The following is a 15071-nucleotide window of genomic DNA, read 5'->3' on the forward strand; positions in this document are numbered from 1 at the left end:
CAGAGTCACGCAGACTACTGGTGCTAGAGATGGTGCTAGATTTTATAAATCTGACCCAAACTGGCCTTGCAGATCTCAGATTGCAGTCACTGGCTTGAAATACCTTTCACTGGACTGAATTTTCCTACACATCCTCGAATCACATGCTTCCATGTTGCTTCTGAATGGTTGACCTGGGTTCTGAGCTTCAGTATTAATGTTCTCTGACCTTTGGTAAATACCAAGGAATGGCCATTAAGAGGCTCCCTCTGTTTTTAAATCCACCTATAAGGTAGATGTCACCAGAAGGGGAGTTTCTGTGGATGTGGATGGCTCAACAGTCTCAAATCAGTATTCTTTTTTCCTCTGGCCATGACTACCTACTTAACAAAACTTAAGAGTTCAGAAAACAGAAGTGAACTTGGGAAAAACGTAGCTATCAAGCCTGAAATTAGGGTAACAGTATTGACAACTAACATTTGTAGAGCACGAAGTTTGTGCCAGGCCCTGTTCTAAATACTTCACATCCACTGGCTCCTTTAATAATCATGGCTCTGCACGTGTAAGTACTATTAGCACACCCATTTTATGGGGCAATAAACTGAGATACTGAGAAGTAACTTGGCTCAGTGTCACATGCTGGTACCTTGCAGAGCTGGGAAGTTAACTCAGCCTGACTTCAGAGCTGGTGCTTTTAACTACCATGCTATGAAAGGAATAACAAGAATAATAAAAAGAATACCCAGCCTTTATGGACCTCATCTGATGTGCCCATGAATCATTCCACTTAGTCCCCCCACAGCCCCATGAGGTCACCTCTCTTGCTATGATGCGAGTTCCACAGGGGAGCGAACCAAAAGGCAGAGAGAAGTCAGGAGTCTCACCGAAGTCAAGTTGTGGGGTGTGGGACACAGCCAGGACTGACTGCGGCCTCGTCCAGGGCTCTTAACCCCTCCGTGGCACCAAAATGTTTTTACAACACACTCAAAACTCTCAAGACATTTTCTTCTCTTTTTAATCTTTGTGGTCATTTCTGTGAATAGCAATGTTTTTGCAGGAGAAGCCAAAAAGAAAGAAAAAAAAATCAAACCCATAAGAAATACATTGCAGCTATGAACCCCCCTGGGGTGAGCTTAAAAAAAGAAAAAGAACAACCATGCAAAGGTTGAACGAATGCTGTGAACTTTTCTCTTTTACATTTATCGTACATTCAGTGGAGGGGCAGTGTTATCTCAACCCAGGGCCTTGTTGGGGCTGTGGCCCTGTGGAAGGTTCTGGAAGTTTATGAGATTAGGTAGAAGCTCAGGGGGAGGCATCCCGGCTTATCTACTGCTTGCTCTGTGATCTTACATGAGCCACTCTGCTTCAGGACCTCAGTTTACTCACCCGTAAAATGATAGGGTGGTTCCTACTTATGTTTTCCCTTCTACAAAATTAACCTTTGGATTCTTGGGAAGGAAAAAGACTCATTCTGGCTTCTTAGACATGGACCAATTTCACTCAGAGTCAGTGCTTTCAGGCCTTAAACTCAACCAGTTTCAATTTCCCTCTTCATTCCTTTCTTCCTCTGAAAAAACTAGGCTCAACCAACAGCTTCCCATTCTGAAATGCCCACAGAGCAGTTGGAGAAAGTTTATTTCTCCTCTGGAACAACTTGGGGGAACAAAAGTTAATAGGAAGCACATGGGAATGGTGTGTGAGTTTTCTGTGTGTGTGCGCTTGAAAAAAATACTTAAGGAGGAATATGTCAGGCTTGCAAAATGCCTGGGCTGTCTCAAGAGCAGTTTATGGCAATTAGCATCAGACTGAAGGCAGTTAATTGGGACAAAGTCCAGCTGCTGCTGGAGCCCTTCTGGCATCTGGGCCTTGAGGATGATGAGAAAATAACCTGGATTATTCCCATGGTTGGGAGGGCACAGAGCAGGAGATGTTTTTTTATTTGTGAGGGGCTGGTGGGGCTTGAAGTGTGTGGTGGGGGTAGGGTCTAGGCCAGGGCTTATCCACGGGAATCACTGCCTGGATGAATCTACAGAGGGCAGGATGGTGTGGGGGTTATGTGCCTGTGCACTCTGGTGGAGTGCAACTGCTGGGCTTGAAATCCCACTGCCATAGCCATGTGACCTTGGGCAAGTTACTTTACCCTTTGTGTCTCAGTTTCTCCACCTGTAAGATGGGGATAATGACAGAACCTATGTCATAGGGCTATTGGGAGGATTAAGGGCAATGGTGTACACATGGAGCTTATGATGGTTATCTGGAATCCTAAAGGAGTCCAGAAAATAGCTCTTCGAGGAAACAGCACAGATTCTGGAATTCTAGAAACCTAAATTGGAAGCTCTGAACACTTAATGGCCCTGTGACCTTGGGCAAGTCATTTCCTCTCTCTGAGTCCCGCTTTCATTGTATGTTAAGCAGAGATGATGATGCCTACCTCCTGGTTGCTAAGGACCAGAGAAGAAATAGCAGAGTCTGTATGTCCTGGTTCAGGGAGACTCAGCTTCCAATCTCATCTCCCTTTACTTACTATGCTCAGATTCAAAAGTCTCCTCTGGGGTTTCTCAACACTGGGAGCCTTTTCCTGCCTCCGGGCCTGCTCTTGTGTTGCTCCCTCTGCCCAGGCTGCCCGTCTCCAGCTACTCAGGCTAGCTCTGCTTTTCACGGTTCAGTTCTCTCTAACCCCCTGGGTAATGTCAATCACCATTCCCCTCCTCACTGCCCTCACACGGCCCTGGTTTTGTCTTTCATAAGCTTTATCAAAACCTGTAAGGATCTATCTATTTGTTAATTGATTATTGTCTGTCTTTCTCCATGAGGGAATTATCTTTGTTGACTGTGGTGTCCCTAGGGACTAAAAGGGTGCCAAGCATTGAGCTGGTATTCAATAACATCCAGTGAATGAAGATGGATGCAAGGGTGGATGGGGAGTAGGTGGATGTGAGAATGGGGGAGGGTGGACTGTGTTTGCTGCTCGACCTTGAAGCCTCAGAAGCCCTGAGGCAATCAGCTCCTATTTGCAGAGTGAATAACTGGTTTGAGATGGACTAATTTCCAAGGTCAAATTCAGTGTCATACAGGCCTTATTGTCAGATTTAGTATCATAATTCACTCCCCACTTGGGGATGGGTCCCAGAACCTTGTTCTCTTTAGTGGGACTCAGAAAGGTCACTGCAGGGAGACAGAGGGGACAGCAGAAGCAGGGAAGGCAGGAGAGTGCCATGGCACAGAACTTGGGCTTTGGGTGAGACTGGAGGTGGGATTCCACTAGAGCCCTAACAGACTCAGTACATTGTTTCCCATTGCACCTGCAGGAAAATCTCAACTCTTTGTCCTGATGTTGGGCCAATCAATCATTCTCTCTATGCCTCAGTTTCCTATTCCATAAAATAGGTATTATTTTATTATTTTAAAACAGTATTAACACTTCAGAGTGTTGTGAAGATTGTATAAGGTGATCCATACGACACCATGTGAGTGGTCATTATTAGCTGATGGTGTCACCCACAAACTCTGCTGCAGGACTTTGCATGGGAGCTGTTCCAAGGGCTGGCCATTGATGCTCATCCCTCCCTTTCTCTGCACATGTCCCTAAGATTATTTGCTGTCCCTTCACAATGTTTTTCCCTGAAAGGCTGCCCTGGATATCCATTTTGATTGCTTCCTTAATAAAAGAAGATGGAGTGACAATACTTGAGAACAGTTTTTTTTAAAAGAAAAGTGCAATTACTCATTAGCCCATGGCCTTGTCATTACCCCTTCATTTTTACATATTACTTTTCAGACCCTGAATGTTCTTTTCTACCAGGTTTCTCTAAAGGAGAAATAAAACAAGATGAGAATCCCCTAAATGACTGCCATCAGCCCTCTGCTCCATGCATTAGCCCCATCCTGCTCCCAGTGGGACTGCAGAGTAGAGCTGGGTCCTTGGATGGTAAAAGTGGAGATGGGCACAGGAGAATCCAGAAAGCCAGTTTCTCAGGGTGTGGAGTGGGGGTTACACACTGAAGTTCTTCCCTTCCTTTCTATAGCCACCCTATGGGAACGCAGAGCCACAAACCTCCTACCTGGAATAACAGCTCCTTTCCCTGTCTATCCCCAACCCCCAGCATTTCTCGGAGTCTCCAATGGACTTGCCTGTCCCACCATACTTAAAACCAAAGCCCACTCCTACCCACAGCCCTCAGGACCATGCACTTCTCTCTCTCCAAGACTCTCTTCTCCCACATCCCACTGACCCTGCTCTCGCCTAGCTGGTCTCCACTCTGTGCCTCACACACATCAAGACATTTCCAGTCATACAGCTTTTGCATTACTTAACCCCTCTGCCTGGAATGTTCTTCCTCAGGGTCTGCACGTGGATGGCTCTGACTCTCCTTTTGGGTCTCTGTCCAATGTTAAATCTTAAAAATCTTCCCTGATGACTCTGTCTAAACTTACACATCCCAGATTTCCTGACCCTTCAACTGCTCATGACTCTCTATCCAAACACTGTTATTTGCTTCATTGCACTCAACCCCTTCCAAAACTAGTCAGTTTATCTGTTACCTTGTTCACTGTCAATCTCCCTTCTGCCATGTATTTGCCACGAGGGTAGATCTCCTATCTATTCTGTCCACCACTGTAACTCCACTACTTGAGATAGATCCTGGCACATAGTAGGTGCTCAATAAATCTGCTGAATAAATGAATGAATGACTGGACACCCAACTCAGGCATTGCCTGAGAGATGGGCAGGGAGGGGCCACAGCACCACACTAACCGTGCATCTGGTAGGTGTATGGGCTCTGTCCAGTGGGTGGGGTGCTGAAGCTGGAGCCGTAGCTGAGGAATCCACTCTGGCTGGGGGAATGGTTCAAGCTGTCTTCTGTCTTGATGCCTTGGAGGGAGGAAAAAGAAGCACCAGGGACACATGATTAGGATGCATCCTTGTCATCTGCTGAAGAGCTACTGAATCAAGACAGCATGTCATTTTATCAGTTTCTAAGCCAGGAGTCGTAAACTGGTGGCTTGTGGGCTGAAGTTAGCCTACAGTTGTATTTTGCTTGTCCTGCATATTTTCAAGGAAAATCTGAAATTAATTGCTTTTGTTTAATAAATCAGGACGTATCCACCAAAATATGGATTTACAGCTTCTCTTGAGCAACAAAATGGTCTAGCAATACCGTGTGTGCATTCCCAGGTGATGACAGACTGGCTCCAGAGGTTCTTCATTTCGTGTGTTTCCCAGGTCAGCGTGGAACCTGTATGGCCTCCAAGACACTGAGGCTGGTTTCAAGGTGCTATTTTCTCACTGCAGTTGTACTGACTTTTTTTTTTTTAACATCCTAGAGCACTATTAAAATTAGGGAAGGGAAAGGCAGGTCAAGAGGGCTTTAAGCACATGTGGTCAGCTTCGTGCTTTCTGCCTGGCCACCAGGCTCCTTACAAAAAGTTTTCTGACCCCTCTTCTACATAGAGAAATGTAGAGGGAGGATAAACACCAAAAGCAGAGGTGTGGGTATTTTTGAGAAGAAAGAGAGATATAACCTTCCTTTATTTTTTATTTTTTAAGTTGGGCGGTCAGTTCATGGGTGTTTGTAGTGTTATGCTTCTACATGTTTCTTTATGCTTCTTTAAGTTGCTACCTATTCTTAAGTGTTGCTTAATAAATTGAGAAAAAAAGACTCAGTATTCCTAACTTCCTTGCCTCTAGTTTGCTCAATTGTGTTATTTCCCTGTAGCTATTTAAACAAAGGTAAATAATGCTATTTGCCAAGGGGCAATGAGAAAAGTTTCCTAACAAGATTCAGTAAGGTTTGTCCAGACGATGAGCAAACACTGCTTGCTTGGGCATGGGCCTATGTGAAGGGAAACAGCTTTTCATCCTACCTGTCATTATTCAGTGACATCTGGGTGTGTGTGGCAACCTGGCTCCTACTGCACTGATTGAACTTGGGCTGGCCCTGTGAACTAAGCTCTTCATATAGATCAGGGGTTGACAAATTATGGTCCATGAGCCAAATCGGCCCACTGCTTGAGCAAATAAAGTTTTATTGGCACACAGACACACCCATTAGTTTATATATTGTCTGGCTGTATTCATGCTCCAATGGCAGAAGTGAATAGTTGTGAGAGAGACTGCATAGCCCACAGATCCTAAAATATTTACTATCTGGCCCTTTACAGAAAAAGGTAGTTGACCTCCTTGGTAGACTTTCTCATTTAATCCTCACAACAACAGTGAGGACAAGCTTAGTATCACTCCACCTGGAATGAGGAAACCGAGGTGGTTTACCCAGTGTTTCAGGACAAGCAAGCAGCAGAGGTGGGATGTGAACATGCCATCTTAACCACTGACGCTGTGTGGTCCGAGAACAGACCCTCTGAAAGTAACTGAGACTGTACGATGACTTTGAACCTAGTTATTTTCCACCTGATGCCATATTTAATCTGGGAGCAGAGCTATTTTTCTCTTTCAAGCTGAAAAATAATTTGGCTTCATTTTTCTTGACTGTCAGCCAGGTTGGGTAACTTACCTGTGATTGTATCACAAGTCTTCTAGGACAGGAGGGACAGAAAGTTAGAAAAGATGCCCACACCTATTGGCCAAGGTCTGTCACAGCCATCCCCCAGATGTCCAGAATGCAGAATGCAGGCTCCGGCAGCAGAGGCCGGCAGGTAAGGGCTTGGATTCCAGAGCTGGCTGCCTGGGTTTAATTCCACCTCTGCCACCAACCAGCTGGGTGACTCTGGGGCAGTTGTGGACCCTCTCTGGGACTCCATTTATCTATCCCTCAAGAGAGGATGATGATGGGGCCTTCCCTGTGGGGTTGGGCGGAGGATTAAAGGAACTAATGGACACAGAGCACTGAGAACTGTGGGTGGCAGCGACTCAAGAGCGGTGACTATTCCCATCAGCCTAACTGATGCCCCACAGGACTTGGCACTCCTCCTTCCAGAACTGCGCTTGAGTTTGTCTGCTTCTGTCTGCCCACTGCCCTGCCCAGGCCTCCACCAGTATCCCACCCCAGACCTTATCAGTTCCCCAGCCGGCCTGCCTGTTCCTCCCTTTGCTTTCCTCCAATCCAACCTCCCTATGGCAGCCAAAGTGGCTGTAAAAACCCAGGTTGTATCATATAGCCCTCAGCTTAAAGACCTGCCAGTGAGTTCCTGTTCCCTTGGAGGAACATCCCAAATCCCTTCCAGTCCTCTACGGCTTTGCCCACTCCGCCCACCCCATCCCCCACAGTGCTTCAGACACTGGGCTTCTTGAACTGGCAGAATTCCCTCCGCATGGCTGGTCCCCTCTGCCTGGACGCTGTCCCTCCTGGGTTTGTACATAGCTCAGTTCTCAGCTGAATCAGCTTCTCATCTGAAAGGCATTCCCTGGCACCGGAACCTAAGGTAAGTCACCCTTGCTCTGTTCTCTCTCACAACATGCTCTTTCTTTATATCATGCATCATAATTTGAAATAAGACATGAACATTTTTTAATGTAATTTTTTTCTCCTTCTAGACCAGGGATTTGCAAACTCAAATGTCTTTGGGAGACAGGCAGACAATTTAAGCAAGTGACATGGGCTGGGTGGGGACCATGGCAAACAGGCTAACAGGGACAGCCCTACTGGGTGCTACCCACTTCCAACACAAAGAAATATGGGCCCAGGGCTTCCCAATCACCTGATTTTTAAAAAAGACATTAGAAATGTGAATTTTTATATAAACTTTTCTCATGTCAAAATCGGCAATTATTTTTTAAACGTCAAGTATATTAAAAAAAAAAAGTCCAATCGGCCTGCACTTTTCAGCCTCTGGTCTAGACTATAAGCTCAACAAATACAGGGCCTGTTCTGTTTCTTTGACCACTGTATGCCTAGCATGTGAGCCAATGCTGAATGAATGAATGAATGAACACAAGAACAGGGTATATATAGAGAGGGAGAAGAAGGGAAAAAATACACAAGATTCAGGGAACTCAAATCACACCATCTAGTTGGGAAGATTAGATGAACATATTAACTTAACAAATAAAGAAACTGAGGAGAAGTCAGAGGCAGCTGGATCTGGAAGGGAGGTCTCTGGGCCTACCAACATTATGTTCTCTCCACTGGATTGCACAGAGTTGCATGGATCAGAAAGCCATCTGCCTGGACATCTGTGATTTCTGCTCACCTCCCTTCTCCTTTGGGGATCACCCCTTCCCCCATTCAGATCAGTTTTCTTGAGTGAGCTTGGCCTGACCCCTGGTTCCATGGGTGGATATGTGGCCAAATGTGGCCATCTAGAGCATTTCATTGTCTGGGTCAAAGACGGCCATGGGGTTCCAGTCAGAGAAATGTCTGAGACAGTGCGGTACATCCTAGACAGGAGTGGCTCTATCTTTTTTTGGGAAGTTACAGCTTAGAACTGCTAGGGCTTTCGAAAGTGGGCACCACAGTGGGAGAGCCTGCCTGAGAGGAAGCCCACACAAAGGGAAGCAGAGAGACTAATTCCTGATATTATCACTTCAGTATCCAGATTCAACCCTGCCTGAAGGTTGTGCCCTAAGATGTTTCATTTTCAGTTATGTTTGCAATGAATGCCCTTATTTTCTTAAACGAGTTAGCACTGAATTTTTGTCATTTGCTGCCAAAAGACTTTGGTTGACTTATTAGTTAGGATGTGAAGGACGAGTATGAATAAAAGCCATAAGCAGTATGATACTCAGTTTTATGTGTCAACCTGCCTGGATCACAAGATGTCCCAGCATCTGGTCCAACATTATTCTGGGTGTCTCTGTGAGCACCTGGATCTAGCCATACCTGAGGTGAGTTGTACCTCCTGATTTCCCAGCATGTGAATCATTAAACTTCCATTTCCCTAAGCCAGCTTAGGTTAAGTTTCCTACTCTTGCAATCAAAAGAGACCTCGATATAGTCTGTAGAACTCAAACCATAGTAAAGTGTCTGTCCTTCTCTATCTCTAATCCAAAAGTAGGCTGGCTGCCTTTATCATCTGGCATCTAACTGAGGCGATAGAGTAGAAGAAAGACCATGGTGTTGGGGACCCCGGGGGAAGGCAAGGGCTTGGTCTGTTACTCACTGTAAGAAGGGATCCCGTAGGCTTGTGCTGGAGGTGGGTAAGCCGTGTAAGGGGCGGCCTGCTGGATCCCCGTGCTATACTGTGTCTGGCCGTAGGCCGCCATGGCTGTGGGAGGCTGGCTGGGCAGGACACGTGCGCAAGGTCTGCATGGAAGGAGAGAAGATTAAATCTCTGGGCCCAGCCCTTTCTGCCTTTCCCCTTATTTTGGTATCAACACCACCATTTTCCTCTGGGTGTTTCCAAACAGGCTTTCCAAGGCAGGGATAACAAGTGTTTGCCAAACCCCATTTCATTTTCTTCTTCTTGGGCACCAAGAAGATTACATTTCCTCTCTCCCTTTCAGTCAGATTTGACCATGTGACTCGATTCTGCCCAACAGAATGTATAAGGCACTCCCAGCTCTGGCCAATAAAACCATCCCCTGTGACCCTCCTGGCCTCTCTCTTCTTTTGGCAGCAACTGTCAAGGGCACAGGTTGAGATGGCAGAGCTATTATTTATTTGTACACGTCCCGAGCCTTGAGGAGAGCTGTGCTGGAGAGTTTCATCCCATCCATCTTGGACGTAGGAAGCCAACCTTTTTTGGTGGTAAGCCACTGAGACCAGGGTTTACTGATTCCTGCAGCATAGCCTACCCACCCTGACTATCTATGCTGATTTAGACACCTCCCCAGTTGACTGTAGGACTGTCAATCAAGATGCCTTGCTTTAAGCCAAGGGGTGGGCAGATGATTCAAGATCATCCAATCAGACTGTGTCCTGGGAATTTAAATCTTGGGTTGAATAATTCATTTGAGCATCTACACTCTAAAGAACCTGCCTATTGTTTGGATTCCAGAAGCTGTCCTATTTTTGGTCTTTCTCAAGGCTTGATTATTCAACTTTTGCTTACACTGTGAGCTACTCCAGATCTTCCAAGAAAGGTCCTTTGGGCTTACATCAGCTGGAATCCGTTTCTGTTACTTTCAACCAAAGAACACACATGGATTCTGCACTCCATTTGAATGATGAATAACAGGTTCCCTGAAGGGCTAGGATTTAATGGGCCACTTACCCAAGACATCTGTAATACAACGACTGCAACCAATCGTGTTCTTACCATAGTCTCAGAACTCTGTCACACAGGCCCAGTATCTGCATCAGATGTCATCAGATGCACACATTAACTTCCTGGAGTAGGTACTCTTATAACTAGCATTTTAGAGAAGAGGAAACCAAAGCTCAGAGATCTGAAGTCACAGCTAGAGAATGGGAAATCTAGAATTTAAACTCGGGAGTCTGACTCCAGAGCCCGTACCTGTTACCATGAAGCTTTGCTGCCCTTCACTTATAGAAATGGGATTGGCCCAGCCCTACAGGCAGCAATAAAGTCAAGGTGGGCTGTTCTGTCAGGAAGAGGTCAAGATTGTGGACCAGGAGCCAGATGCAGCTCATGGGTCTGTGGATATAATTCCTTTGGCCAATGCAGCTATTTATTTTTTAAATTTGAATTCATTGTCAGGACTTTAAAACTAGGAGGTTACACACACACACACACACACACACACACACACACACACACGCACACACACACACAATTTCCCCTTCTCTTATAAAGCAGATGCTTTGGCAAGCCTAGGTCTGCACTTCTTTGCGGTGCTATCAGTTGGATTTGAGTGGTTCCATGAAGGGCTATCATACTCTGTCTGCCAGAGTCCCTACTGGGCCCACCTCATTTATGGATAAAAACAGCTAACAATTCTTGTATCTATCACATTCCAGGCAATGTCCTAATCGCTCTGGGTGGGTCACTCATTCAAACCTTACAACAGCTCTGACAACCCTGGAGGTAGTTGCTCTTCCTTTTCCCTATTTTATGGATAAGAACGCTGAGGCAGAGAGAGACCGACATACTGGAAGTGCACAGCTGGTACAGCCTTCGAAGGCCTCTGGGGGCCATGCCTTGACCACTCCACTATGCCACCCTCTCCCTTTAGCTCACTTACTGGGACGCTAGAGCCATCTGCACTTGACATCCTGTATTTAACTACTCTAACTGGCATGTTTACCAGTAAAGGTTAATGAGATCCCCAAATCTGTATCTGAATCCATTTTGGTTAAATTACTTTAGTTAAAACCTGCTTGTTTCCAGAGTTCCTCCTCCATATGAAGCCTCATGACAGGTAAGAGAGAGATACCGAGGTTTATGGAGCTACAAAAAGGTGTTCTCACGCTCTGCTTCGTTTCTGACCACTACTGTGATGAAGGGTGGAGAACTTGTTCCAAAATGCATAGAATCTCATATGAACTGGACATGCCAGAACCAACACCGGAAGGCATTTCATTGGCCAACATTCCCACTCCGCGGGGTGCCTCAGAACATATCCAGTGAGTCTGGACTTTGTGCTGAGCAGAGGACCTTATTTGAAAATGTTCTCAATTTACACCTGTCCTTAGAAGGTGGAAATTTGAGATGATCAACTCCTGCTTCCCATCAAAACCAATTTACCCTATTCAGATTCAATGGGGGCTAAAATGAAAACCCGGAGAAAAGGTAGTGGAACTCTTTAACCCTGAGGCTTTAAAGAAAACTTAGGAAGGTTTAACAGATCTCAGTTGCTCCTAGCAATCCCCAAGACATCTAGAGGGAAAGGGAGCCTGAGAAAGTATGTTCCTTATAAACAGCTTCTCCAGTGTTGTCAGGGGAGGGGTGTGTCCACATATGGCGAAGCTGACCTTCTAGACAGAGGGCACACTGACCAAAGGCCAGGCCAAGCCAAAGCCAGGGCTTCTCACACAACGGGGCCTCACTGGCAGCTGCCTCCCAGGAAGCTGTGTCCATCACAGCTCTGCCCCTTGCACACCTTTGGTGGAACATTTCTGCTGCCCTCTGTGTTGAGCTCACTGATGAACGGTTGTCTTCTCCACAGACTGGAAACTGTCTGAGGGCAGGGGCTGTGTCTCATTCACCTCTGAGTCTCCAGGGCTTGGTAGGGGATTGGGCATTGAGCAGTGCTGGGTGAATGTTGCAGCAGGAAGAGAGATGAGAGGAGGGAGGTGGAGGGAGAGAGAGAATGGGAGGGAGAAAGGGGCGGAGAGGAAAGGATGGGGGAAGTAAGAGAGGAAGACAGGGAAGAAGGGAGGGAGGGAGGAATTGAGAGTCTCTGCAGGAAAGAAAAGGAAGCAAAGACTGACAAGAAGACCAAAGAGAAGAACGAAGAGATTCACAGCCAACACTCAGAATACTGTCCACGTTCTAAGCACGTTTAACGTTTCAGCTCATTTCAGGGGCAGGTATCCTGACTCTCCCCCTTCCTGGACGGGGAGACTGAGGCCCAGCTGCCTGCCCAAGGTGGCTCAGCTGGTAAGTGCTGGCGCTGGGATCCCTCTCCGGGGCCCCTGGCTCCAGAGCCTTGGCCTCCGAGGAAGAGGAAGCGAGAGGGCCCGCGAAGGAGCCAGGGCGAGAGAACTCACCTTGCGAAGAGCGGGGACACGCTCGGAGGGACTGATGTGGGGATGCCTGCGGGGGGAAAGAGACATGTGAAGGGCTGCAGCCGTCAGAGCGGTGTTCCGTAGAAGTGGTGGCTTCAGATGACGACCTAAGCGGGGAGAAACTTAAGAGAGTTGCTGCTGGGCAGTTTCTCAACCACCAAAGCTTATCCAAGGCACAATAGATCTTAGCCTTTTCCTTGAAAATCCTTTCTGGTGAGCTTTGTCTCCAGGTACTAACTGAAGGACTACATAGAAGAAGCTGTAGTGTCTGGAAACAAGAGTGGAGTCCCTCCCTCCAACCCATTTGACAGGTGAAGAAACCGAGGCCAAAGGGACAAAAAGAAGGTTCTTGAGCCAGGTCACATGGCTAGATGGCAGTACAGCTGGGACCTGGGACCTGAGCCAGGTCACCTGACTCCTCAGCTGGTGCCATTTCTACCCCTGGGTGGAGAACCACCCGCTTCCCTCCTCTAAGGCACCCCCAAAGATGCCACAGCAACAGATACTGCTTGGTTCTGATTACCCGACATCTAGTTCCTTTCTCCCGATGACATCACCGTGGTGTCCCTCCCCTCCCTCTGCAGTTTCAGTCTTCGGGGTCCTGGTGGGGCTGGCTCAGCACTTAGGGGAAGACACGCCTGGGATCATCTCCTAGGCTCCAGCTAGCATGTGCAGCAGGGAGATGGAGGAGGCCTGAGCTCCCGATTCAAGTGTATCCCTGCATATTCTCTATCTACCCTGGGCACACCACATCCATCAGCGGGAGACACTCATGCAGGAGGTGACAGAAAGGTGACAGAGTTAAGTGGGAAAGATGTTTTCCTGAAGATACCTTTACAAATGGGCAGTTCCCTGGGGAGTATTTTGTGCTATATCATCTTTAACAGCACAACTCAAAGTCCTCACTGTGCAGCCCTAGCCAATACTAGATAACATGCCTGCTGATTGCACCAACCTGCCGATCCACACGCCCTGGCCTGGGGTGTTCCCTGTGCCTCCTGAGAAATGCTCTGAGCCTCTCTCAGGCCCTGAGCTGGAGGCTGGGCAGACCAGCTGCTGTTCCAACTCTACCTCACTACCTGCGAGCCTCTGGGCAGGCTGCTTAGAGTCTGGGCCCTGGAGCTCCCTCTTGTGAAATGAGGGACGCATGAGGCTTAAATGAGAAGGGGGCGAGCACACCCCTCCTTTCCGCAGGGCCTGTTAGATGCTGAGCTCTCTTCTAAGTACTGTCCTGGACTAATTATTTAATCCTCACCATCCTCCCATGAGGAAGGAGGGTTCTATTCATGTCCCCGTGGAGGTACAGGGAGTTTGCGTAACCCACCCAAAGCCACCGGGGTGATAAGGGGTGGATTGGTGATTGGAACTCAGGTGGTCTGGCTCTGGAGTTTATCTTTACAACTAGGACACTGCAGGCTGTGATGACAATCATCAGACTAATAGCAACTGGCATCCAGTTAGAAGGGCACTACGTGCCAGGCCCTGCATTACCCCACCTGTATACATGACCTCATTTATTCCTCACAACAGTGCCACAGGTAGGCCGTGTCATTCTCCCCACTGCATGGATGAGGACACTGGGGAAGGCTAAGAGCTCTGCTCAAGCCACACAGCCTGTGGGCATGGGAACTGGGACTTGAACCCATGGGCTATTTGAGGCCTGAGTCCATTCCCTTAGACACGTCCCCTGGCTGAGTCAGATTCTGCTGGAGTCCCAAACTTCAGGGTGAGGGTGAAGTCCTGAAATCTTAGAAAGTGGAGCTAGAATCCAACAATAAAATCAAATAGACAATATCGGCATGTATTGTTCATAGCAAGGAGGAAATGGGTGAAACTTCTGTTCCAGGTACAGACAGGAAAGTATGTGTGTGTGTGTTTGTGCGCGTGCGTGCCAAATGGCAGTGTAAAAATACATTTCTTACTATGTGTCCTATCAAAAAAAAAGTTGGAACAGCAATGGTCTGACAGCAAGGAAAGCCGCTGGCACACCGAGGGGCTCACAGGAGGTTAGTTTCTCCCCTCGGGCTGTGCTGCCCAAGGCAGGGCCCCCATCCCCCTCTTCACCCTCCCCCAGGACCAGAGAATGAACTGTCTCATTCTGAAGCAGCCACAGTCTCATTATTGGTAAATGCCCGTGATTTGAGTATGTTTAGTAATACATCAGTTACTGAATTAAACATTTTGAATATGTTTTCTTTAATAAATATGTAAATATTCATAAAAATCTAGACCTATGGAAACATTCCTATGGGCTCAGATTAACTTGGCATGCTGTAAATTTGAAGCCTCTCTCCCCCGACCCTCCGGGCCGGGATTGGCAATGCTTGCCCCCCTCCAGCATCCTCTGTTCTGAATTGTTGAGTCATCTGCCTTCCCCACACGGGCAGGTCGTCCTCTCCTATTGTGCAAACCTATGATACTTGTCCATTCCCACCCTGGCAGCCCCCGGGGAAGACTGTGCAAGCAAGAAAATAGGCACTCAGTAGAAGAGATTTCCCTTTTGCTGATTGTGTGATTTTGAAATACACAAGCTTTTATCTTTTTTTCCACTGGTATCTATCTCAT

General features: G+C 47.2%; 1 protein-coding gene across 3 annotated transcripts in view; it reads right to left on the reverse strand.

Moving 5' to 3' along the window:
- EYA2 (EYA transcriptional coactivator and phosphatase 2) overlaps window positions 1–15071 on the reverse strand; it is a 218334-nt gene that overhangs the window by 123692 nt on the left and 79571 nt on the right. The window contains exons 3-5 of one of the 3 annotated variants that reach the window (XM_037006250.2): window positions 12489–12534; window positions 9037–9179; window positions 4736–4852 (exon numbers count right to left, since the gene is read on the reverse strand). In XM_037006250.2, the coding sequence (XP_036862145.2) occupies window positions 4736–4852; window positions 9037–9179; window positions 12489–12534 (306 nt within the window). Of the gene's footprint in view, window positions 1–4735; window positions 4853–9036; window positions 9180–12488; window positions 12614–15071 lie in introns of all 3 variants that reach the window. The other 2 variants (XM_037006251.2, XM_017667454.3) reach the window with 2 other exon arrangements.

The sequence above is a fragment of the Manis javanica genome, chromosome 5 (assembly GCF_040802235.1).
Source record: "Manis javanica isolate MJ-LG chromosome 5, MJ_LKY, whole genome shotgun sequence".
In the NCBI taxonomy this organism is placed as follows: Eukaryota; Metazoa; Chordata; class Mammalia; order Pholidota; family Manidae; genus Manis; species Manis javanica.